Source organism: Aphelocoma coerulescens, chromosome 5 (assembly GCF_041296385.1).
Source record: "Aphelocoma coerulescens isolate FSJ_1873_10779 chromosome 5, UR_Acoe_1.0, whole genome shotgun sequence".
Lineage (NCBI taxonomy): Eukaryota > Metazoa > Chordata > Aves > Passeriformes > Corvidae > Aphelocoma > Aphelocoma coerulescens.
In genome coordinates this window covers 53,074,530-53,097,751 of record NC_091019.1, presented here as the reverse complement: position 1 = coordinate 53,097,751, position 23,222 = coordinate 53,074,530, and the positions used below count along the sequence as shown (strand labels likewise).

Genomic DNA, 23,222 nt, shown 5'->3' with positions numbered 1-23,222 from the left:
TTGTAAATAATTTTTGATTTGATTTCACAGATCTGTGAGGATTATCCATCATGTCCTCGAATTTTGGGATTAACAGCTTCCATTTTAAATGGGAAATGTGATCCTGCTGAGTTAGAGGAGAAGATCCAGAAACTGGAGAAAATTTTAAAGAGCAATGCTGAAACTGCAACTGATTTGGTGGTCTTAGACAGGTGTGTTTTATAATGTTTGTTGGTAAATTGATGCCTGCATTTCCCTTTTTGGATAGAGGAATAAACCAGTAGCAATATTTCATCTTCTAAATTTTAGAATTATGTGTATATGCTGCTATTCCATTAGGGCAGAGATGGAATGTTAAATGGCTTATGAATACAAAGGCTGATTGGCCTTGGTATGGAGAGATTTTCTGTAGTTAAAAAACAAAACAGCAAAGACACAACAAAAGATCCTCAAACAAACAAACCCAACCCAAAACAACCAAAAAAACCCTCAACACACCACCAAGCTAAAAAATTGACATTTCACAAAATATTCCTGAACTTTTTAAATGAACTCTTTTGTTTGAAGCGTAACTATCTCACGTCCAGTGGATGCCATAGTGCCACTATTTAGGAATATGTTGCAACATCCACAGTACAATGTGTTCTTAATGCCAGAGAAGTTGCCTTTTTTTTTTTTCCCCCAAATGCATAGCCTGGGTCTTAAAGGCTAATGAAAGATAGAGGGAGATGAGAGGAGGTAGTAAATATTTAAATAGCAGAGCAAGTGAGTTACAGAATCTAGAATCCTATTAATGTTGTTAAACTAAAGGTGGTGATAATGCGATGACTTGGTGTAGGGGATAATTAAGGTGAAATGGTTGCCACGTAGAATGTTTTCTTCTTCCACCTCTACTGTACTGTTGAGTTTCAGACAAAGTTAAAAGTGGTTTTTTTCATGTTATGGAACAGGTGTTTCATCTGTGTGTAAATGTTTTAAATGCATTTTTTTGAACTCATCTGAACCATTTGCTTTTAAGAATTTCTTACTGCCATTCAAGAATAGTAATTATTTTACTTGTGTAAATGGATATATAGACATAAATTTACATTATGTGGATTGGTTTTCTTTTGTATATCAAGAGAGTGCACTATGGGAAAACAAGTGAAGATGCTGGTGAAGTAAATTGAATTTCCTTAAATTTTCCAATATTTAAAATGAAGATAGTGATATAGTAACCTCCTTTTTAGAAGTGTATTAGAACAGTATCTAGAGTTAAGTAGTTCAGTATTTGGGGTGGTGGAAGTTTTTCTAAAGTGTTTAACTGTATAACTTGTAATAATTCTTAATTCATGGTGGGGAAAGAAATGTTCTTGAATACACATCATGTTGCTGTTGTGTTTGCTGTATAACATTTGGAACTGAAATAGCCCTGGCTTTCAGAACTGTGTTTAATTTGATCTTTGCCCTCATTAAGATATACTTCTCAGCCATGTGAGATTGTTGTAGACTGTGGACCATATACTGACAAAAGTGGGTTGTATGGAAGATTATTAAAGGAATTGGATGAAGCACTGGCTTTTCTAAATGACTGCAACATATCTGTGCATTCAAAAGAAAGAGATTCTACCTTAATTTCTAAGCAGGTAAGGATATCAAGAAATGTGAGAAACCTGGGGAGCAGAAATCTTGTTACTGTTTTTCTTTGCCACATATGTTACATAACTGAAACTTCCTAAGCTAGCCATCCTTGATTATCTGAAGCAAAAAGACTTCTGAATTTTGTGTTCATTAACATGCAGTTGTGTTCGTAAATGAGTGGGGCTTCAGTGGCAGGCATTGATTAGAATTTCATTTAGTTTGAGATTCAGACTTGCTTAAAGCACTAAAACAGTTCTGCACCCTGATGTTGTTGGTCCTTATCTCTGAAGTCAAGAATACTACATTTTCACAATCTCCTATGACCTTTGAATAAATTCAGAACAAGGAGCAAATAATGCTTCAGGAAGAATTTGGAGTGTACCCAGTTGCATTAAAAGTTGATAAAGGAAGAATTTAGGCAAAAATTCCAGCCAGAGATGTACAGTGTCTGCAGTTTATCTTAGAACAGTATTGGACTAATGCCATACCTTACTGGAATGGAATTTGAATCTCAAGCTTGCCCCTGACTTTCTCTGTGTTTGCCCCTGTGTTGTCCTGACTTTTGGCTCAGAAGGTGTGGAGTGTTTAGCAGGGACCTCTCACAGAGGGGGTCCAGACACCTTTTTTTAACCCTGCTTGGGCTTCCTGGTTTGGAATTACCTCCTAATGTAGATGTAAGTCTTTGAACAAGAAGTCAGTAGTGAGTCACTACTGTGACTATTCCTGTGATAGTCTATGAGAAATTTGGAGAATGTATTTCTTTCTTCAGCCCAAAATATTTTGGTTTCCTTTAGCATTCTTAGAAACTGAGGACTCTGACTCTGTCCATAAAATACTGTTTGTGCCAGAGGGAAAGATGGTACATAAGGCAGCCTATCACAGTGCATGGGAATTGGAAGTCCTGGTTACTTTTGTGCTAAACAATAATAGGCTAAAATACATAAGGAATGCTGGTTGGAGGCAATCTTCATGACTTGCAGAGTCCAGAAGAGTGGATTAACTGCTATACATGTAAAGCATCTCAGGGGAGATGGAGGCACCCAAATTAAGAAAGTAAATGAGTTTCAGACTGAGGTGTTTTATGTCTTGGCAATGTAGGAGTATCAAGCCTCTGTATGAAGATACAATTACTCTAGATATTTTGCCCTTAAGTGTTAGAGCTAATAAACTTCTGGGAGGATAGCATCAAGAGGATGATAGCCTGTTCTTTATTTCCTCACAGAAGGGAAGAAGGAAGAGAAATTAAAGTAGCAGCTGAAAACCAGCATCCTGACTGTTACAGTTCAGTTGTAGTTCTTCTGGTGCAATAAAGGGCATCCAAATGATAAGTCCTTTTACCAGTATACCCCATTTCTGAATTGCTAGTTTATTGTCTGACAACTTCACTCTTCAGGGGGAAACAACTTCTCATCAGATAAGATTATGATGGTACTCTAATGCCTATTCTGTTTTCTCTGAATAGGATATAGTTCTCTCTTTTTAGTATTCCACCCACACATACAAAGCACTGTGTTCTGTTTTTCCTTTGAAAGGATAGACTTCCTAAGGCTACCTTAAGGCCACCGTGCAACTTTCTGGTTATATGCTTTTGAAACCCTGCCAGCTGTCAGTAGTAAATAAAGTAAAAATTCCCAGTAAAGTGTTTATTTTATTAGTTCTATGTTATATAATAAAGATAAGAATTTTTGCTATGTTTATCTAGCTGCTTCAAAAAATACTCTTCTTTTTAGTATAAATTTCAAATTACAGTTCTACAAAATAGCAAAATTTCGATTAAGCTTGGGGTATTTTGGAGATTTACAAATATACAGTTTGAAGTTGATTGGTAGTAATTTAAGGGGGAGGGGGGAACTTGCTCCATTAGAAACACCAAATTTCCCAAGGTCATCTAAATAAGAAAAGCAGACTTCTGCTTTTTTTTTTTTAATAGAAAAATTGTCATAATCCTTACATAGACTGTGCTGTAAGAGAAAAAAGCCCCTAGTCTTAAATGAATAGTTCATGAATGTACTCTTTGAACTGATACTTGAATTCATTTGTTGTAGATATTGTCAGACTGTCGAGCTGTGTTGGTTGTTCTGGGACCGTGGTGTGCAGATAAGGTAGCTGGGATGATGGTGAGAGAGCTGCAGAAGTATATCAAACATGAACAAGAGGAGCTGCACAGGAAATTTTTATTGTTTACAGACACTTTCCTAAGGAAAATACATGCACTCTGTGAAGAGCACTTCTCGCCTGCCTCACTTGACCTGAAATTTGTGACCCCAAAAGTAATAAAGCTGCTTGAAATCTTGCGCAAATACAAACCATATGAACGGCAGCAGTTTGAAAGTGTTGAATGGTATAACAATAGGAATCAGGATAATTACGTATCTTGGAGTGATTCTGAAGATGATGATGAGGATGAAGAAATTGAGGAGAAAGAGAAGCCAGAGACTAATTTCCCATCTCCCTTTACTAATATTTTATGTGGAATTATTTTTGTGGAAAGAAGATACACAGCAGTTGTTCTAAATAGGTAAAGCTTTTTATTTAAAAAAAAATATTCTGAAGAAAAAAGGCAGACTCAGCTGCCAGGATGTTAATACCATGAATATATAGGGGATTGCCTTGTATTTTCAGAACTCTATTTATAAAGTTGATGTAGGAGATGATATGGAATATTCTAAAGCATAGGGAAGAGCATATATCTTTGAAAGTTGTACTGGAGGACTTGTTTTGGTCCTGAGTTTTTTAATTTGATTCCTTTAGAAGACAAAATGTGAAATACTGTACTAAACCTATAAAATAAGCATATACTGATTTATTTTAATCAGTCTTTATATTTGCAATGGATGTTGGAAACTTCTCTAGCCTACTGAGTGCAATACTTCTGGAAATCTCACTATTACCCTACTAAATGATAATATTATATGATCCAAGTCTAGAGAAAATCAAATTTACTCTTGCACAAATATCTCTCAATATTTACCAGTACTACTTTCACAGTTGATGTTTATAAAGCACCTATTTAGTCAAACACTAAGTGCTTTCTTAAAGTCTCCACCAAGAAAAATATGAACCTGGGAGGGTTTGCCAGCTTGCAATATTGTAGTTCCTTATCAGTTTGTATTCTTGAATGTGATCCATGTTAGTTATGTATAACACTTAATTGTTAAAAGCTGTTTGCCACAAACTGTGAATGACATGATTGATTCACCTATCCTGGTTTTGGTTTTTTGATAGGTTTCTCTGATAGTGTAGAAAACGTCTCTTGTGCAAGGTGTTTATTGCATCCTGGATACCTCTAAATCTGACCCCTCTGTTGGTACATTTTTGCTTGAGTCAATAAGTGCATAACATATCCTTTGATCTGCAGACTTGCCTATGTGTTTTTTGTCAACTTTTGTCTTTTCTCTTTTCTTTTTTGCATTTTAAATATGTTTACATAAATCTGCAGTATGAGGCAAACCAAGCTGTTCAGCAAAATGAGCATATTCTGTTAATAAGTGCTGAGGAAATAACACTAACAGTCTTTTGCTGAGCTGAAATGAGTATTTCATTACCTGGCAGGGAATGCACAGAATTCTGAAAACTTTTTTCTTCTCTGTTCCATTATGAATGTGATTTAAATAATACTGGTTTTCCACTGTGCATTCTTGTATTCTGTGATTTATGCACTATACAATGTCCTAACTGCTGTTGAACCTGACAGAGTACGGTCTCTAATGAAATAGGTGATCAAATTCTGCCATCTTTGAGCTTTAGGCACCTTGAGCAGAGGTTATTGGTGGCAAAATATAAAACCGTATGTAACTTTTTATCCCCTTCTGAAAGCTAGCTGCCAGACTCTCAAAATGCTCCTTTACCTCATGTAGCACCTGATTTCAGAATACCTGATGTTGTATTGACCATCAGACTTGAGCTGTTGGAATTAAGACCAGAAGCCTTTAGTGGAGAAGCTCATTGTAGGCCCTCTTCAGCAGAGTGGATTTAGTTCAAGGGCCTCTCCTGATGATAGCTATAATTAGGCTATGTATAGGGGGAAGACTTTCTCCTGAGTGGGAGAGTCATGAGTGATTGAATTAGTATATCACAGCTACTTGAGCTTCCAGTAATCCAGTATGGGTCATTAAATGGAACTGAGTTAAAACAGAAGTATAATTTTTCTTAAAATATATTTATTATGGTAATATTTGGAATACCATTTTATGAAATCCAGTATGATAGAAGAATGGCAAAATTCATGGCATGAGTTGTACTTTCTGGGTCTTTAGTTATTATTACACTCAGTTGATGGAGAGGCTCGCTCACTGTTTAATTTGGTGTATACAGTTGAGTTCTGGTGCCTATAAGCTCTTTTTCAGAATAGAAGAGATTTTCTGAAGCCCAGTTTCCTTCCATTTGTGTTGCAGTGCCTCTCAGCTCTCTTAAGAGAAGGGTTTGAGAGCAGAAGTTCCTGTATCTATTTGAAAAACACCACCTGTTACCTACCACAAATACTTTTTTTTAGTCACAAGGTTGAAGTAGTGAATATTTCTCAGGAACTTGTGAAGATTTGCAGTGAAGTGTTTATTCAGATGCTTTTAATTGTCCATTTCTACACAAGTGAACTAAAGTAAGAGTGTTCGAGATATTTAGTAGGTATTCAATCTGTATGACCTCACAGAAATGCCATGTTGAAAAAGAAATATTAAAAAAATATTTCTGTCCAGTTACTAGCTCATACTTTCTTAGAGTGTCTGTCTTGAGAGCCTAGACTGCATACAGAAATGTAACTCCATTTGGCCTTGAACTAACAAACCACATTTGCATTTTGGCACAGGAGGATCCTTCTAGTCTATTCCCCTAAGGGTGGCAAGTTGTGTGCCTCTTCTGTCCTCTTGCCTATCTCCCTGTTCATTCCAGTTTTAACAGATCTTTAAGGAGGAAAGCCTTCAAGGTGTTTTATGTTCCCATAAATTTTGTTTAAAACAGAGACTAGGAAAGGGGGCAAGACTTCAGTAGTTTTCCGAGGTTAGAACGAGCAGGGAGAACTTTGTCATTTTCCATCTGGTTTGGCAGCAGCTTGCTGGGCAGATGGTAGGCTTGTAGTCGAGGACTGGCACCACACCCATGTACTTATATGAGAGGCAGAAATGCTAGAGGTTTTTTTGGGAAAGGTTGGAGTTGCTGCTGGAGGTGTAGAGAGGCAGGCTGTTCTTTGGCTGAGGAGCACCTGGCAATGGACAGGATGGATGTGCTTTGAGCAGAGTAGTACTGGGATGGCTGTAGTGGCAAATGCAAGGGATTATTTGTTGTATATAATCCCTTGGTTTTTATTGGCTCTGCTGCTTAAAAGCCTGTTATAGCTGAGAAGTTCCAAATTCTGTTCATCCTGGAAACTGATCGACTAATAATGCTCCAGCATACTTCCTTTGATTGCACACTGTAATTGTGGTTTTAAATCCATACATGCCTCATTCTTAGATTTAGTGCATTATATAGGTGAGCAATCTTCTACCTTATCTGTGAAATCAGAACACTGCAGAAGCCAGCCTTTTCTGCTTCTGTAATATAAAGAATAAACTGAGTGGAAATGAAGTGAGATCATGAATGCTCCTCACATCCCTGCTGAATATTCCTTTTAAAGAATTTTATTTCGTCCTCTATTTGGGTTAATTTCACAAGTAGTGAACATCTCATTGGGTAGGCTGAGCATCACTCTTGAGAACAGGTCAATATTTTGTCACCAGTGTACTTGAACAGAATGTATATTCTAATATTAAGTAGAATTACAATCTTAAATTTTAACCTGAAAGTTAACATTTTATACTGAGGAAATATACTTTTGTTGAGGAAGCAGTTACAGGTCTTTCTTCTAAGATCAGCTATAGCTTACAGAAAAAGAGATTGACAAAGTAATTTTGAGTAGGGTGCTTTAACAACAGAGAGCCTTAGAGTCATAGATTGGTTTCAAAATACATAGTTTTACCATGATAGGTCTGAAATGTGTCTGGTGCATGAGCACTCCTTGTGTTTCTGTATGCAGTCTGTCTTGTGGTAACCTTACAGAGGTTTTCGAGAAGACTGCAGTCAATTTATATGTTAGCATGACTTAATTGTCATGCTTCCACTTTTCCTTTTAATATAGATCTTTCAAACAAAAGATTTTCTTCCATTTTGTGGGTTGTGTAACTTCTAAAACACGTGTAATATTTTTAGGTTGATAAAAGAAGCTGGCAAGCAAGATCCAGAACTGGCTTATATCAGTAGCAATTTTATAACTGGACATGGCATTGGCAAGAACCAGCCTCGTAACAAGCAGATGGAAGTAGAATTTAGAAAACAGGAAGAGGTAACTTCAAGAAAAAAAAATTTAAACTGGCGGTACCTTCAGAACCTTTTGTGTGTGTGTGTGTCTTTGAAAACAAAACAAACCAACAGGCAGAGTCTGGGGCACAGTCATTAGAAGTCTAGGGAACAGCTTTGTTTTAACAATTATGCATACTTATTGGAGATTCAGATGTTGTTTGTAAAACAATAAAAGCATGTTTGGAGATACTGCTATGTTACATTACACAAATAGAAATTAAAACTTCATGTAAAATCATGTTTATATTTAGTCAGATCATTATCTTTCTGCATTGTGTTAGTGGTAATATAATACTACTGTAAAGAATGTCAGGCTTACTGACATTTTCAGTAGTTAAGCTGATTTTAATATTTATCTTTTCTAAATAAGAGTTTGGTTAATCATTAAATGTTATAAATATTAAAAAAAAACCACCTGATTTTACATTGTTTGAAGTTCATCCTGTCTGGGTTGTGGTCCTGACACCACACCTTTCCTTAGTATTGTTTCTTACATAGTATAAATACCAGAAGTGCCAGCTCTAGAATGTGCTCTACCCTGAGAATGCTTCAGCCTCAGAAATGTTTGGGAAAAGATGGTGTCCTGAAAGCAGCATTTTTTTTTCTTTAATACCACAACTGAAAACTTGTAAGTAGATAGGGGGGATCCTCTCCATTTCTAGGGGTTATAGTAGCTTCTTAGACACATGTGATTCCATATATCAGATGTTATTCCTAGAAATCTGCTGGTTCTGATAAATAGTCTTGTTGTGTTTCTGAAAAGATTCTTTGTAATAGTTTTGTATTTTCATGTCTGGACATGTTTTGGGGGTGTCTGAGCCAGTTATCTTGGTTTTATTGCCTTTTGTTGAATCTCAGGATGGAAACAGATCTTGGACTAATATGTCAAGTTTGTCTTCATTACTTTTGCAGGTTCTTAGAAAATTTCGAGCACATGAGACCAACCTACTTATTGCTACTAGTATTGTAGAAGAGGGTGTTGACATACCAAAATGCAACTTGGTGGTGCGTTTTGATTTGCCCACAGAGTACCGTTCCTATGTGCAGTCAAAAGGAAGAGCTAGAGCACCAATTTCCAACTACATTATGTTAGCAGACACAGACAAAATCAAAAGTTTTGAAGAAGATCTTAAGACATACAAAGCAATTGAGAAGGTATGAGGTCAAAGGAATGGGCCTGGTTTTTTTAAGTATATCGAAGTATGTTTTAAGGGAAAAAAATCTCTCATCATGTTCTGTTCTTGAAATGTTAAGATCCTCCGAAACAAATGCTCAAAATCTGTTGATGCCAATGAAACTGAAACTGAACCCGTTGTTGATGATGACGATGTCTTTCCACCCTATGTATTGAGGCCAGATGAGAACAGTCCAAGGGTTACTATTAACACTGCTATTGGGCACATAAACAGGTAAGAGGCATATTCACTTCTTATTTCCTGTAATTGAATAAAATGTTTCTTAGTCAGTCTCACAACATGGAAGCATGGACTGGGGCATTTTACACATTTCCTCTTAGGCATTGTGACAGAATTTTCTCTCCTAAAGAAAGTGGTCACAAAGGTTTGAAGGGATTATTTGTTTTCTTCATATTTATCCTACCAGAGGTTCTAGCTCTGATAATAACTGTAGTTATGTTGATTCCTGTTTAATTAAAAGCTTCCCTGAAAACATTCAACTTCAAAATATGTAGTAGGTTTGCATTTTTGCTCTTGTCAATCTAGTTTTAAAAATAAATAAAGAACTGTTAAAACTGTAGTTAAATCTTCCAATTCTAGTATTCATGTTTGTAATAGCAATCTGTTGTCATCTTTAAAAACAAAACCGCAGTAATAAAAGTCCACAAGACAGAATGGTATGCTTCCAAGGAAACGAGTCAAATATCAACTCTGTGAAGTGATGGCAGTTAGAGGAGTTTCTCTGTGACAGGAAGACAAAAAGGACAAGGAAGAGGATTCAGGGAGCTGTGGACCAGTCAATTTAACTATAGTCATATGGAATCCTATGGACCAAGTCCTCATGGCAGCAGTTTTTAGGCCCATAAAGAAAAGGGGATTGGCAGAAACCAACCAAGTTTTCCTGAGGGCTGTTTATCTCCAGTATCATGAAGTGGTTAACTCTATGAAAAGCAGTGAATGTCATTTACTTAAGAAAAGATTTAGATGCAATTGCCGAAGTACTACTTCAGTAGCTAAATTCTTGAGATGCAGAGCATTTTGATGGAGTGGTAAATAAAGCCTCTCAAAGCAGTCAGATCTGAAGGATAAATGACAGACGGTAAATGGCTATTTGGCAACTGGTTATATGTGGCATTACTTCTGGACTGTTAGGAGGTCCAGCATGGTTTAACATCAGCATGTTTGCATTTAACACTAAGTTGGGAGAGAGGAAGGTCAGTACAAGGGAGGAAAGGCAGGAGGGGGAATGATAAACAGGAGGAATAAGAGAACAGTAAACTCAAGAGACATAATGTGAACCCTGGGACCTGGCAGGAAATAGTCTTATGCATCATTACTAGCTGGAGTGACCTTGCTGGAGACCAGGTTTATAATAAAGAAAGGACTTGGAGGTCTTCTGCTCAGAAGTTAGTTGAATATGAGTCAGCAGTGTACCTTTACAGTGTTCAGTATGCCTGAAATCATCTTCTGTAGCAGTCATACCAGTAGGGCAAGGTTGCACTGGAAAGTGTTTAGGTTTCAATTTGCAGGTTTTGATGATGTATAAAATGTTTTGTCAACTTAGGTACTGTGCTAGATTACCAAGTGATCCATTTACACACCTGGCTCCCAAGTGTAAAACCCGGGAACTACCTGACCATACATTTTACTCTACTCTCTACCTGCCAATCAACTCACCTCTTCGAGCTTCAATTGTTGTAGGTATTTGGGGAAGGAAAAGCATGGAAATACATGAATATGTTGGGCTAAGAATTGGTCTGTGCCGTTTTTAGAATTAGTTTCATTGTTGTTAATGAAAATCAGGGGTTTTTTTTGTACTCTGTTTTTAGATTACTGTCTGATTTTGTTATAATCCATTTTCCATCAGTTACTGTTTATGCCAAAGGCAAAAATATTTAGATATTCTTCCCTGTATGTTGTTTCATGCACTTGTCCTTTACTGGTTTTGATTAATAGTATAGTTGAGTTCTTGTAATTTTGGTTTTCATAGAAAAACAAGCCTGAATATCTTCACAAAACTGTTATCAGTGTTTTTTTTACAAAAATTTTCCTAGCTTCAAATTCTTTGTTGTGTTGAATTAAACATATACGGAAAGTAACTTGCTAATCACCCAAAGTTTTTACGAGGTATTTAAATGTTTTTAGGGCCCTCCAATGAGTTGTGCAAGACTGGCTGAGAGAGTTGTAGCTCTTATTTGCTGTGAAAAACTGCACAAAATTGGTAAGAACTGGAAAAACAACCTCTTTGTTAAAGTATATTTTATAGTTGAGAAATTGCATATGGTATGGATGTACATGCCCTTCTGTTGTAGCCATCTATTGCAGCTTTCTTTCGCTTGCCTTGTTTTGTGATGTGGTCATGGAATTACTAATTTAGCTTACACCTTGTAAGCTGAAGTTAAATTTTACAGGGAAATCTTGTTATTTAACATATTTTGTATTAAACAGCAAAAGCAACGTTAGTACAAGAGACAAAGATTTTGGCATTGAATATACTTAATAGAGGAAAAGAGTCTTGTTCTCTAGAAGATACTGATTATAGGTTAGGGACTACATCCTACAGCCAAAAGAACATGGTTTTCAAAGTGAATTGTGACAAAAGATAAAATATGCAACCCTAAATTTATTCCTTTCTCTACTGTATCATAAGTCATGTTCCAAAAATAGGATATTGCAAGACTACTTCAGCTCTTGTTTGTAGTAAGTATAATGGAGCATGTTCGTCACTGAGGAACATTTTAAAGATAGTTCCATGTTACAGGTTTTTTGATGAAGTACAGAAGTATTTATGTATTTTTAAGCAAAAAAAATTGTAGGTCTGGGGTTTGTATTTTTTTTTTTTTAGTTAAACCTTTTGAACACTGAATTCATATCAACAAATGTATCCAAGAATGGCACCCTGATGGTGGCTCAAGTCAGTGTTGAAAGTGCACATTCAACAGCAGTAATTTGCTTTTTTAGAATGATAGAGAAAAATAAATGTTCCTTCTTCCTTGGTATAACTCCATGTGAGTGATTTTAAAATAAGTGTTTCAGTCAAAGATTGTTTTTTATGGTCAAAAAGAAGTCTTGGATATTTTCATTATAGAAATCAATTTTTAAATTAAATTTAAGAGATTTTTTACTAGAAGTTAGCATTTTTGCCCAAAGTTCAGTCTTTATCACTCATTCGCCAAAGTTGCACTTTTGGAGCCTCGCAGTAGTCCATGTATTTTAAAACCTTACGTGTGAGGTGTTTTCACAAGGAATCTCATCTACTGTAGAATATGAAGGAACCAAGATTTGATTGTTCGTAATGCTATTTCTTTGTACTTTTTCATTCAGGTGAACTGGATGATCATTTGATGCCAGTTGGTAAAGAAACGGTTAAATATGAAGAGGAACTTGATTTACATGATGAAGAAGAAACCAGTGTTCCAGGAAGGCCAGGCTCTACAAAACGAAGACAGTGCTATCCTAAAGCTGTTAGTATCACTTACTGCTGTCTAGATCTCTGTCTAATGCTTTATGTCCTGATAAGACAGAATTGCCAACTCTTAATATTAGCAGCTAAGAATTTTTTAGAAGTCTTGTATTTACAGTGGAAATACTTTGCTGTTCTAATTCTGTGGAAGCCTGCAGTGCTACCTGAGTTTATGGTACCACATGCATCGGAAGCATGCCTGTAAGCTCAGAGAGCATATTCTTTCTGTAGGGCTTGTTGGCTGTATTTGCCTAGTATGAAGATAACTGAGGAAAATAGTCCTGCATTAATAATCTGTAAAATCTTTACCCAGTTGACTTTTTTGACAAATAATTGAACACTGAAGGATGTACCCCAGGCTAAACACAGAAATATGTTTGGGAGGTTTTTTTGGATGCTTGGTTTAGTTTACTGATTGAATACAGAATTTCATAATTCCTGGTTTAAATCTTCCAATATCAAATAAGTGTACTTCTATGTTTTTTTTTTTTACTTTTAAAGTTGTTCTAAATATTATACTTAATATTATACTTGATCTATTAAAAGGATCACACAAGAAGCTATAGCTCTGTGTTAAGCAATGTATTCACATTCTGCTACAACAGGTTTCAACTGCACCAGCTTGTAAAATTGGACTTCTTGAATGGTATTTGTGGGGGAATTGCAAATACTTTAAGAGCAAATGGAGCAAAGAGGCTTTGTCAGAGTATTTTGCAACTACTCTGGAACCTTCCTTTTTCCTCTGCAGTTGTTACAGGTTCTGTCTAAGGGCCTTTGAATAGGACAGGTAACTCATTCAGAATCTGATAATCTTTGCATTTCACAAAGATGCACAGTTTGCATCTTTGCACAGTGTTTCTTGTTACAAGTGCTTTTCTCTGTCCTCTTACCTCACTAACGGTTGTTGGAAAGGGGTGATTCATAAAATGCAAGATTATGGTATCTCATTCAGAGGAGTTGATTTGTCAAGTGATGATGCATCATTCTTTCTCAGTTATTTTTTTTCTTAATAGGGAATCTAAGTATACTTTCCCTTGCCTTTGTCCCAACTTTTCACATCTGGAAAATAAGCTTTGGCAAATGTTTAAGGTCTGCAAGATCCTCTTGGGTTTAATATAGTTATTAAATTTATGAGTCATTTTCCATTAAGCCAAGGCCATAGTTTTACTACAGTGTAACTTTAAAATCCAGGACTACATGTATTGCCATTTAGCTTTAGATAAACAGGAGGATTATTTTTGAGACCTGCAAAGTAATGAACTTCTACCAAACATAAAGCATGGTTTCTTAACGTCTATGACAAATATGAGCATCAGAATTAAAAGTGCTTGTGGCTGTTGTGAGTATTCACATCTGCAAGCTAGAATTGTAATGAGAAAACTCATATAGTATAGTGCCTGGGCAAAGGGGCAGTGTACTGAATATTGTTTATGTGTTTGTCCCAAGTGTATAAAAACACTTTTTATACTTTTAAACAATTCTGCTGGAAAAAGAATCTGTGTTAATGAAGCTGTAAGTTCAGTCGAGCTTTTTTTTTTCTGAGTACGCACATTTTCCTTTTTACCTTTTTTTTTTTTTTTTCCCCTGTTCTGCTGTTAAGTTACAAAGAGATTGGACATAACACGTGCTCCAGACTTACTGGATAAATGCAGAAATTTGCATCAAAGCTAGTTTCGATTCGCTTGAAGTGAGGAGAGGCATGTTTTGCCTCCATCCACAACTGTGGAAAGGAAGGTTCTAAGCATACCCAAAAGCAAGATTAAAACACAAATGAGGTTAAATGGTGTGATCCAAAGCGATAATACAACTCTGTATTTTATAAAAGAGGAAGGAAAGAGAGAAAATCGGAAAGTAGGCAGAATAATTATGGGAATAATTATGGGAAGCACAGAAAAGGGGCTACCACGACCACGGGTCTGGCGCTGGCTTATAGAGTGCACTGGGGAGATCTGCATCAGGTGCGATGTGTCTTTCTCTGGTGAAGTCCCTCCCAGAGCAGTCAAGCTTGCCAGTGAGGGAGAAGAGCCATGGCAGCAGGGGCTGATGGGGGGCATGAGCAGCCTCACAGGACAGCGTAGGACAGCACAGACAGCAAAGATTCTAGCACTGTGGAGATTTGGCTGCACCTGTGGCAAGTTGGGCACTTGCTTATAGAGGGTTTTGAGAGTGGCAACAACACGTCCACCTCATAAAGTTCATTGGTTGGCTCTCATGATGTATCAAAAATCTGCTGCTTGCTCACTAGATGTATCAACTACAAGCTATTTTAATAATTTTCAAACAGGGTGCCTCATTTTCTAAAACAAAGCAGTTTCTAAAGCTTTTTTTAGAGGCAATTTAAAACTTGAATTTTCAAAGCTTGATCTTCAAAGAGGCATTGGAAAAACATTCCTTAGTTTTTACTTGTTCAGGACATTCCACCCCATGGTTCTAGATTGCCTTGAGGAACGTGGATGTAGTGTTCTTCTCTCATGGTGCTGATAGAAGTATAGTGAACAGAAGGGGAACGCGAGATGCGTAAGTGTGTTATCATGCACTTAACCAGGCTAATGCCGGCAATTAAAAATACAAATCCAGTGACAATTGCAGCTCTTAATTTGTGCTAACCATTTTCCCCATCCTGTAAGCTCTAAAGGTTTTAGGAGGGTAGTAACCCATGACCTAGATTCTGATCCATCAAACCAGTTTCATGTTTGCATAGACTGAAATAGTTCTCCAGCTTGATCACTTCTTTCTTTCATCTTGGCTCATGCCTCCTCAATGGAGAATGAGGCATCACAGATTGTAATGCAACACTGAGTTTCAGATAAATTCAATGTTCTGCATACTCCTTTTTATGTCAACAATAGCATGTCTAGGGCCGACCTGTTTTGTAAAGTCATTTTGCAAGCCTGCTGGACTTGTGTGTTAAGTTCTCCAAGTGCATGTTGTGTCCAATTACTCAATAAATTCAATTGCCAAGTGATGTTTTCAAGTACAAACTGATGCCTTTTTAAAGTACCATAAAGGGTGAAGACGTTTTCGAGCATCAGTGATACTGTGTGTCTGGTGGTATAATAACTTGGAACTTTAATCCCACTGATTTGCCATTCTGGTCTTTGTGTTGCTTCAGAGATGGGGATGCTACGGTATTGGTGCGTTTTGGACATTTTAGTAAAACTGAAGATACGCTTGGGGCAAAGGGAAGGGACTCTGACTCCATACCTTAGTCCAGCATGCTGTTGCAGTGACAAGTGTGAATAAAATTTCCCGTTGGATCAGCCCAGGCCATTCCTCAGGGAGCTAAATACTTGGTGTTTTTACAATTCGTTTTCTCTCTAAAATCAGAACAGGGATTTTTAGCTTAGTATCTAATGGGATACCTTGAACTGGGAAATAGTAATGAGGATCCCACATCAGCTAGCAAGGCATGGTCTGGTAGTATTACAGTGCTCATCTTGATTTTTCCAGCCTTATGGAGGGATGTCCCCAACAAATACATGAGTCCCTTAAAGCTTTGGGAGTAAAATCCAATGGGCCAGGGACAATCATCTGGCCCTTGCTGCCATTAATGTATGGACAGTCCTGGAATGGCAAGTCCCTAGTCTGTAGGGGCTCAGTAGGATTTATAATGCCTAGTGACTGATGGGTGTTGGCTTCAAAAATTAAGAGTTGTAAGGCCTCATTGTGAAAGGAGGTCAAATTTCATTTCACTCTTTTCCATAGAAAAGTGTACCGAGGTCTTGCAATTATTGAGATTTTAGGTGTTCAGTAATGCCCGTCTGTGTCATTTGAATTGGTTCAGTTTCATCTCTTGCCACCAGTATATTGTCAATGTGTTTATATACTTGTATATACTATATATTTATATACTATTTATATACCCCTGCTGTGGGAGGAATAAGTGACCATTCTTGTGCCAAAGCATGGTGTGCCATTGTGGGTGGGTGTTTGAGTCCTTGTGGGAGGCAGGTACAAGTATACTGCTGGCCTTCCCATGTAAATACGAAACATTCCTAGTCTGATTCCTGTAGGGGAACCATGAAAATCATGTCTTTGATACCAGTGGTAGCCACAATTTTGTGTGGGTGTTCTTTTATGGTGGCTGTCAGTTCAGCTGTGTTTAGGACTGCGACACTCGGGGCTCCTATGTTTGCATTAAGGCTTCAGTAGTCCACAGTCAGTCTCCAATTGCCACTTGTTTGGCGAACTGGCCACACCTGGAGTGTTATAGGGAAAATGTGCTGGAATCACTACCCCTTTCTTCTTCAGGTAGTCAGTAACTGGGGTGTCTCCCAAGGGCAAGGGATAAGGCTGATATTGGTTAGAGGGGAGGGAGGAAGATTTGAGGCAGCACCTAGGAGGCATAGATAGTGACTTTCATTCCCAAAAGTCCGTATTTTACCTTCTTCATCAGTCCACACCTTTCTCTTCGGGAGGTCCAGTCCTAATAGATTTGTAGGGAAGTGTCCCAAAACTATTAGAGTTCTAATTGCTTTCTCCTTCCCCAGCAACCAGCACCTTACCTTAGCAATCTTTTGAGGCTGGGCATATCCAAAAGCACCCACCACAAATACACCTTTATTTGAGGGAATGATTCTGCGTGAAGAGGCATCTTCAACTTTGAGGGCAGACATTTGAGCTCCAGAATGTACTGGAAAAGTTACAGGAACTTTATGTGGACCCGTAGGACAGGTTGTTAGTAAGTCTGCTTTAGAATTTTGGTAAATCTTCTTATGAAAAGCCGCCCTCCGTCCTCCAGCTCACCTACGGAAGATGAAGGAAATCTCATGCCAGGCTACTAGCCAAATATTTGTGCTTGATAAAGAAAACACTACTTGAGCCTGAATTAATTGTTTTTTGTTCCTTATTTTTAGCAATGTGTTTCCAAATAAACATAAGAGGACTTGTTCAAAGAATAATAATTAGGTGAATTTTGCTGATGTTTATCATGTTAATGTTTTTTCTTTTTTTGATTTTTTTCAGATTCCAGAGTGTTTGAGGGATAGTTATCCGAAACCTGATCAGCCCTGTTACTTGTATGTAATAGGAATGGTATTAACGACTCCTCTACCTGACGAGCTCAACTTCAGAAGACGAAAGCTATATCCTCCTGAGGATACAACAAGATGTTTTGGCATATTGACAGCCAAACCTATACCTCAAGTAAAGAACCTATTTCCTTTCCTTATTCTGCATGCCTTACAACCTGTTATTTTCCACTTACTCCCCACCCCCAGACTGAACAGTTGGAAATGACTACAAAGGATACTTATATCAAGTAACCTCCAGAAAATAAGCAACACTATCCATCCAGTCACCACTTCATTTTCTGTCTTCAGGGATGGGACAATCTATTCTATTTTTGCTGAACTTTAGGTTTAGAAATTCAGTACTTTGCACTGGCAAATTCAAGATGTCCCTCCTCTTTGTAGGAGGTATGATAGGAGTAGACATACCAGCTACAGAGGTGGCCTGCACTGCACTACCTTATCTATACAAAAGCTATGGTAACAAGTCCTCTCAGCATTCCTAGTCTGCAGCAGCAGCAGGAAAAGTAGGCCATGTTAATTGAAATTGGCACCTCTTGTCTCAGAAAATTTTTAATAGGCATTTTCTGTTGGTGAGACTCAGCCGAGGAAGATTTTTTTCAAATTGTATTTTCTGTTGTCCACATAAGAAAACATTTCAGGAATATTGCTGGTTTTCACATTTCTTCGTTCATAAGAGAAAACACTTCATTTTCTACTTAGCTTTTATAAAGACAAGAGCTGTAAAACAAAAGGAGAACTATTAAAAAAGCCAGATCAGTAATTCTTTAACTTTCAGTCTCATTTGTAATTGAATGTCATCACAGTTCAAAATTCTGGTCCTATTTGATCCAATTTGCTGTAGGGCCAGGCAAGCATTACCTCAATATCTGAACTAAACAGACAGTACTCTGTAGAGGAATCCCACTTTGGATTTTCTTTTGTGATTTCTTTCGGTTTTGTTTTTGTTTAGATTCCTCACTTTCCTGTGTATACTCGCTCTGGAGAGGTTACAATATCTATTGAGCTTAAGAAATCTGGTTTTACTCTGTCTCTGCAAATGCTTGAGCTGATAACACGACTCCACCAGTACATTTTTTCACATATTCTTCGTCTTGAGAAACCTGCACTAGAGTTCAAACCTACAGAAGCTGATTCAGCCTATTGTGTTCTACCTCTTAATGTTGGTAAGAACAAAACTTTTGTAATTTACAACTTCTCAGAAAAGTTCAGCCTAGAAAACTGAGTTATGCATTTTCCTTTTTAAGTTGATGACTCCAGCACTTTGGACATTGACTTTAAGTTTATGGAAGACATTGAGAAATCTGAGGCACGTACAGGCATTCCCAGTACACAGTATACAAAAGAAATGCCTTTTATTTTCAAGTTAGAAGATTACCAGGATGCAGTTATCATTCCACGGTGAGTACTCTACATAGTTTAGGTATGAACCTATTGTATTTATACAAACTTGTAATAAGGGCATGTTAGTATCTGCAGCAGAATTGCTTTTTAAGAACTGTATGCTGTTAGTCTGAAGGTATCTGGTTGTTTCAAATAATTTAAGGATTTTTTTTAAACAGTAGGTAATCTTATATTAATAGGATTTAAGTATTTAGGTATCCCAAGATTCATTACCTTTTTATAAGGAATAGTAGAGCTCACCAGAAAACTTACGTAGTATTCTGATTAAACACTGCAACTTCATCAAGAAGTGGCCTACTAAAACCAGTTTTAGTTTGGAAGATTGCACGGGAGTCCTGTTCTCTGGTTACTGCTTATGCACACCAAAGGCCTCTAAAAGAAGGTATCATGTTGGTAGATGGGAAAATTACAAGTGATAAAGACCATTTAATAGCATCTTTATATTGAGTGGTATGCATTTTAGGTACTGCATATGCAAAAGTTCTCCAGAACTGTTGGACTTTGTGGAGGCTTAATTATTCCCTATGGATTAACTGGCTTGTGTTATACCTAGTATATTGTAAACAATGGTACTTGCTGAATATATAGAGAGAATAAGTGTAGGTTTAAACTTTGTTTTTTGGCCTCAGACTTTATTTTTTTTTAAAGAAGCTGAAAAGTCTCATTAATTATGTGTAAATTTTGTTTAGAGATACTACTTGTTTAGAGTTTCTATTTAGATATTTCAGTAGAAACTAAAATGATGCAGCAGATCGAAGTATGAAATAATATGCAAATCTAATTGTTGAATATTTATTTCATGATTTTTTTATCATTATTATTATCTTCTGGGCATGTTTATCACCATAGTTTCCAATGAGCCCTGGTAGCCACAATAAAGATGTTGTAGCAGTCTGGTTTCAAATTTAATATTCTGCCTGTAATACAAGAACGTCACTGTCCTTGAAAGGCTTATGAATTCATCTTGCTGTATATTTGAGGTTTTGTATTTTAACTTGATCTGGAGGATGACTTGGTTAAAATGCCAGTCTAGACATGAGGTAGTACAATCTTTGTATACAGAGGAACTCAGTTTCTACTGATGTAGAATACCTCATAGGAGACTAGATGCTAAAAAGCCAAATATCAAACTTGTTAGGTGTTTTGAATTAAGAAATTGTCATTTGTACCATTACTGTTGTACAAAGCTTTATTTTGTATTACATACGGAAGACCTAAGTCTTCTATTTAATTTAAATGTTTCTCTTGTAGAGGGAATTTCACAGATTGTAGATTGACTTTATTCATCTTTGTCTTAAAGCACGTTTCTCATTCAGCGTTTGAGTTAGCTAGATAAATGATTTCTACAACAAAAAAAACCCTCATAAACCAAAAATCTCAAGTGCACTATTCAACTGTTTTTCCCCTGACCATGTTAGAACATGAAGAACTTAACAAAAGCTTTACTGTAATGCCAAAATATTATTTTTTTTTTAGATATCGAAATTTTGATCAGCCTCATCGATTCTACGTAGCTGATGTATACACTGATCTTACTCCACTCAGTAAATTCCCTTCCCCTGAATATGAAACTTTTGCAGAATATTATAAAACAAAGTACAATCTTGACCTTACCAATCTTAACCAGCCACTGCTGGATGTGGACCACACATCTTCAAGGTAACAACAGTCATAGTTTTGTCTGATGTTTGTAGTTTGACAGTAAAGTGCCTTTTTTTTCTTTAAAATACGGGGTAAAGCTGAGGGCTTATGTCTTCCAAAAATAATTACTGTTTTTTTTCTTGAGAGGTGCTTGTGTAACAAGAACTATAAATTGTGTCCATTTTTTCCTAGAGGTAATGGTGCTGTCACTTCACAGTGCATTGAATACTAAGAAACTCTAGAAAGCTTAGGGTAGCAAGTTCTCTTCATTAATTATGTACTTACATCACAGTATTTTCACATGGTTTTTAGACTTAATCTTTTGACTCCTCGCCATTTGAATCAGAAGGGAAAAGCACTTCCACTAAGCAGTGCTGAGAAGAGGAAAGCAAAGTGGGAAAGTTTGCAGAATAAACAGGTAAAACAGAAGCATCTAGTTCAAGTGGACTCTCTTAAGTGATCTGGTGGCTACCTCTACAAGGAAAATTCTTTTCTTTCCCCCTCCTCTCCCAGATACTGGTTCCTGAGCTCTGTGCTATACATCCTATTCCAGCATCATTGTGGAGAAAAGCAGTTTGCCTTCCCAGCATACTTTACCGCCTGCACTGCCTTTTGACAGCAGAGGAACTAAGAGCTCAAACAGCCACTGATGCTGGTGTAGGAGTTAAATCACTTCCTGCAGATTTCAGGCATGTATTTTTTCAATAGGTAATTTTCAATATGATATCTGACTTATAAGGTGGAAACTTAACTATTACTGCATGAATTACAAAACTGGTAACTCTTGTTTAACTCATGTCACTTCTCAGGGAAACACAGTTTAAAAATACTTGATTGTGAGTGGTGAAGTTACATGTTGCAGTCACTGTGCTTTTCAGAAAGCTGTGGCTCTTTTTAAACGTGTATGTGCACGTAGAGTCTTCTTGTTCTGTGCTAATATTTTTTGGTAACAAACCTCATGTGTATCTTTACAGATATCCTAACTTGGACTTTGGATGGAAGAAGTCTATTGACAGCAAGTCCTTCATCTCTCTTCCTAACTCCTCTGTAGTAGAGAATGAAAATTACTGTAAGCACAGCACAATTGTAGTCCCTGAAAATGCTGCACATCAAGGTGCTAATAGAACCTCTTCTGCAGAAAACCATGACCAAATGTCTGTGAGTTACAGAACATTGCTCAATGAGTCACCCAGTAAACTCCAAATTGATGTCTCGGTAGAACTTGCAGCAATTAATGGTGTTTCCTATAATAAAAATCTTGCCAATGGCAATTGTGATTTAGTTAACAGAGACTTTTGCCAAGGAAATCAGCTGAATTACTGCAGGCAGGAAATACCTGTACAACCAACTACCTCATATCCCATTCAGAATTTATATAACAGTGAGAACCAGCCCAAGCCCAGCAATGAATGTACTCTACCGAGTAATAAATACCTTGATGGAAATGCTAACAGATCTACCTCAGATGGATGCCCCAAGATGGCAGTGACCACCAGTACTTCAAAAGCTATTAATCTTTCAAAAGACAGAGCAGATTCTGAAAAGAGCCCTTGCAGTGGGTACTCCTCAAAAACTCTCGGTCCTAATCCTGGTCTCATTCTTCAAGCTTTGACTCTTTCAAATGCTAGTGATGGGTTTAACCTGGAGCGGCTAGAAATGCTTGGCGATTCATTTTTAAAGCATGCCATCACTACATACTTGTTTTGCACTTACCCTGATGCTCACGAGGGACGCCTATCATACATGAGAAGCAAAAAAGTAAGTACTAACAATCTAGTCATACTGTGTAAAAAGCATGCTGTAACAAGCCATATATATGAATTTTTTGCTGGAAGGTTGAATGGAAACAGGTTGATTTAATTCCACAGCTTTCTTCATTATACATTGAGTATCATGCATATTATAAAATAATAAAAATATGGGACTGTGGGCTTAATGTTGCCATAACTGTGATTGATTAAAACTGTTTTCTGCAGTTCAATTTGACATCTAAACCAGCTGATTACGAACCTAAGAAAGGATGAGATTGAATAGAACTAAAAGTTCTGGGTTGGTGAGAACATTTGGCATGCTGAATTCTAGAGCTGTATTGAGTAGAAGCTCTTTAACAGGAATGCTTGAATGAAGGACAGATTGAGTTATCAGCACAGAGCTTTGGGTTGCACCTTTACTTGCTCTTTCCTTTGTTTCCTCAAGAAGATACTTCCCTTGCAATTTTTAGCATGTTACTTAAAAATGAAACAACAAAAAAATATTACAGAACTGTTGCAACAAAACTTGTGATAGTATTTTACACTAAATGTTAACAGTAGGGAGCAGAGTCTTCAGTTCTGCTGCTGCTAGAATAATTAGTCATGTGAAAACTTTTGTTTGTTTTGTTTTTTTCTTCCACATGATGTGATAACTTCAATTAAGTGCCGAGGCATTCATTGTCTACCTCTAATAAAATGCATCACTCTGAAAATGAAATGATTGTATAGTTTAATCTTGGAAAATAAGGAGGGCTAAATAAGTTGCACTGTTCAAATAAAAGAAGTGATTGAATGTTCAAGTTCAAATTTCAAGACTTTAAAACAT

At 37.0% G+C, this 23,222-nt stretch overlaps 1 protein-coding gene across 11 annotated transcripts in view; it reads left to right on the top strand.

Moving 5' to 3' along the window:
- The window catches only part of DICER1 (dicer 1, ribonuclease III), a 70,040-nt gene that overhangs the window by 31,655 nt on the left and 15,163 nt on the right, over positions 1-23,222 (top strand). For 10 of the 11 annotated variants that reach the window (XM_069018173.1, XM_069018172.1, XM_069018180.1 and 7 more), the window contains exons 8-23: positions 31-191; positions 1,436-1,604; positions 3,645-4,117; positions 7,783-7,915; positions 8,845-9,087; positions 9,187-9,341; positions 10,672-10,804; positions 11,253-11,328; positions 12,432-12,571; positions 17,536-17,715; positions 18,553-18,766; positions 18,848-19,001; positions 20,481-20,663; positions 20,958-21,063; positions 21,159-21,334; positions 21,620-22,403. In XM_069018173.1, the coding sequence (XP_068874274.1) occupies positions 31-191; positions 1,436-1,604; positions 3,645-4,117; positions 7,783-7,915; positions 8,845-9,087; positions 9,187-9,341; positions 10,672-10,804; positions 11,253-11,328; positions 12,432-12,571; positions 17,536-17,715; positions 18,553-18,766; positions 18,848-19,001; positions 20,481-20,663; positions 20,958-21,063; positions 21,159-21,334; positions 21,620-22,403 (3,480 nt within the window). The remainder of the gene's footprint in view (positions 1-30; positions 192-1,435; positions 1,605-3,644; positions 4,118-7,782; positions 7,916-8,844; positions 9,088-9,186; positions 9,342-10,671; positions 10,805-11,252; positions 11,329-12,431; positions 12,572-17,535; positions 17,716-18,552; positions 18,767-18,847; positions 19,002-20,480; positions 20,664-20,957; positions 21,064-21,158; positions 21,335-21,619; positions 22,404-23,222) is intronic. The other variant, XM_069018182.1, reaches the window with a different exon arrangement.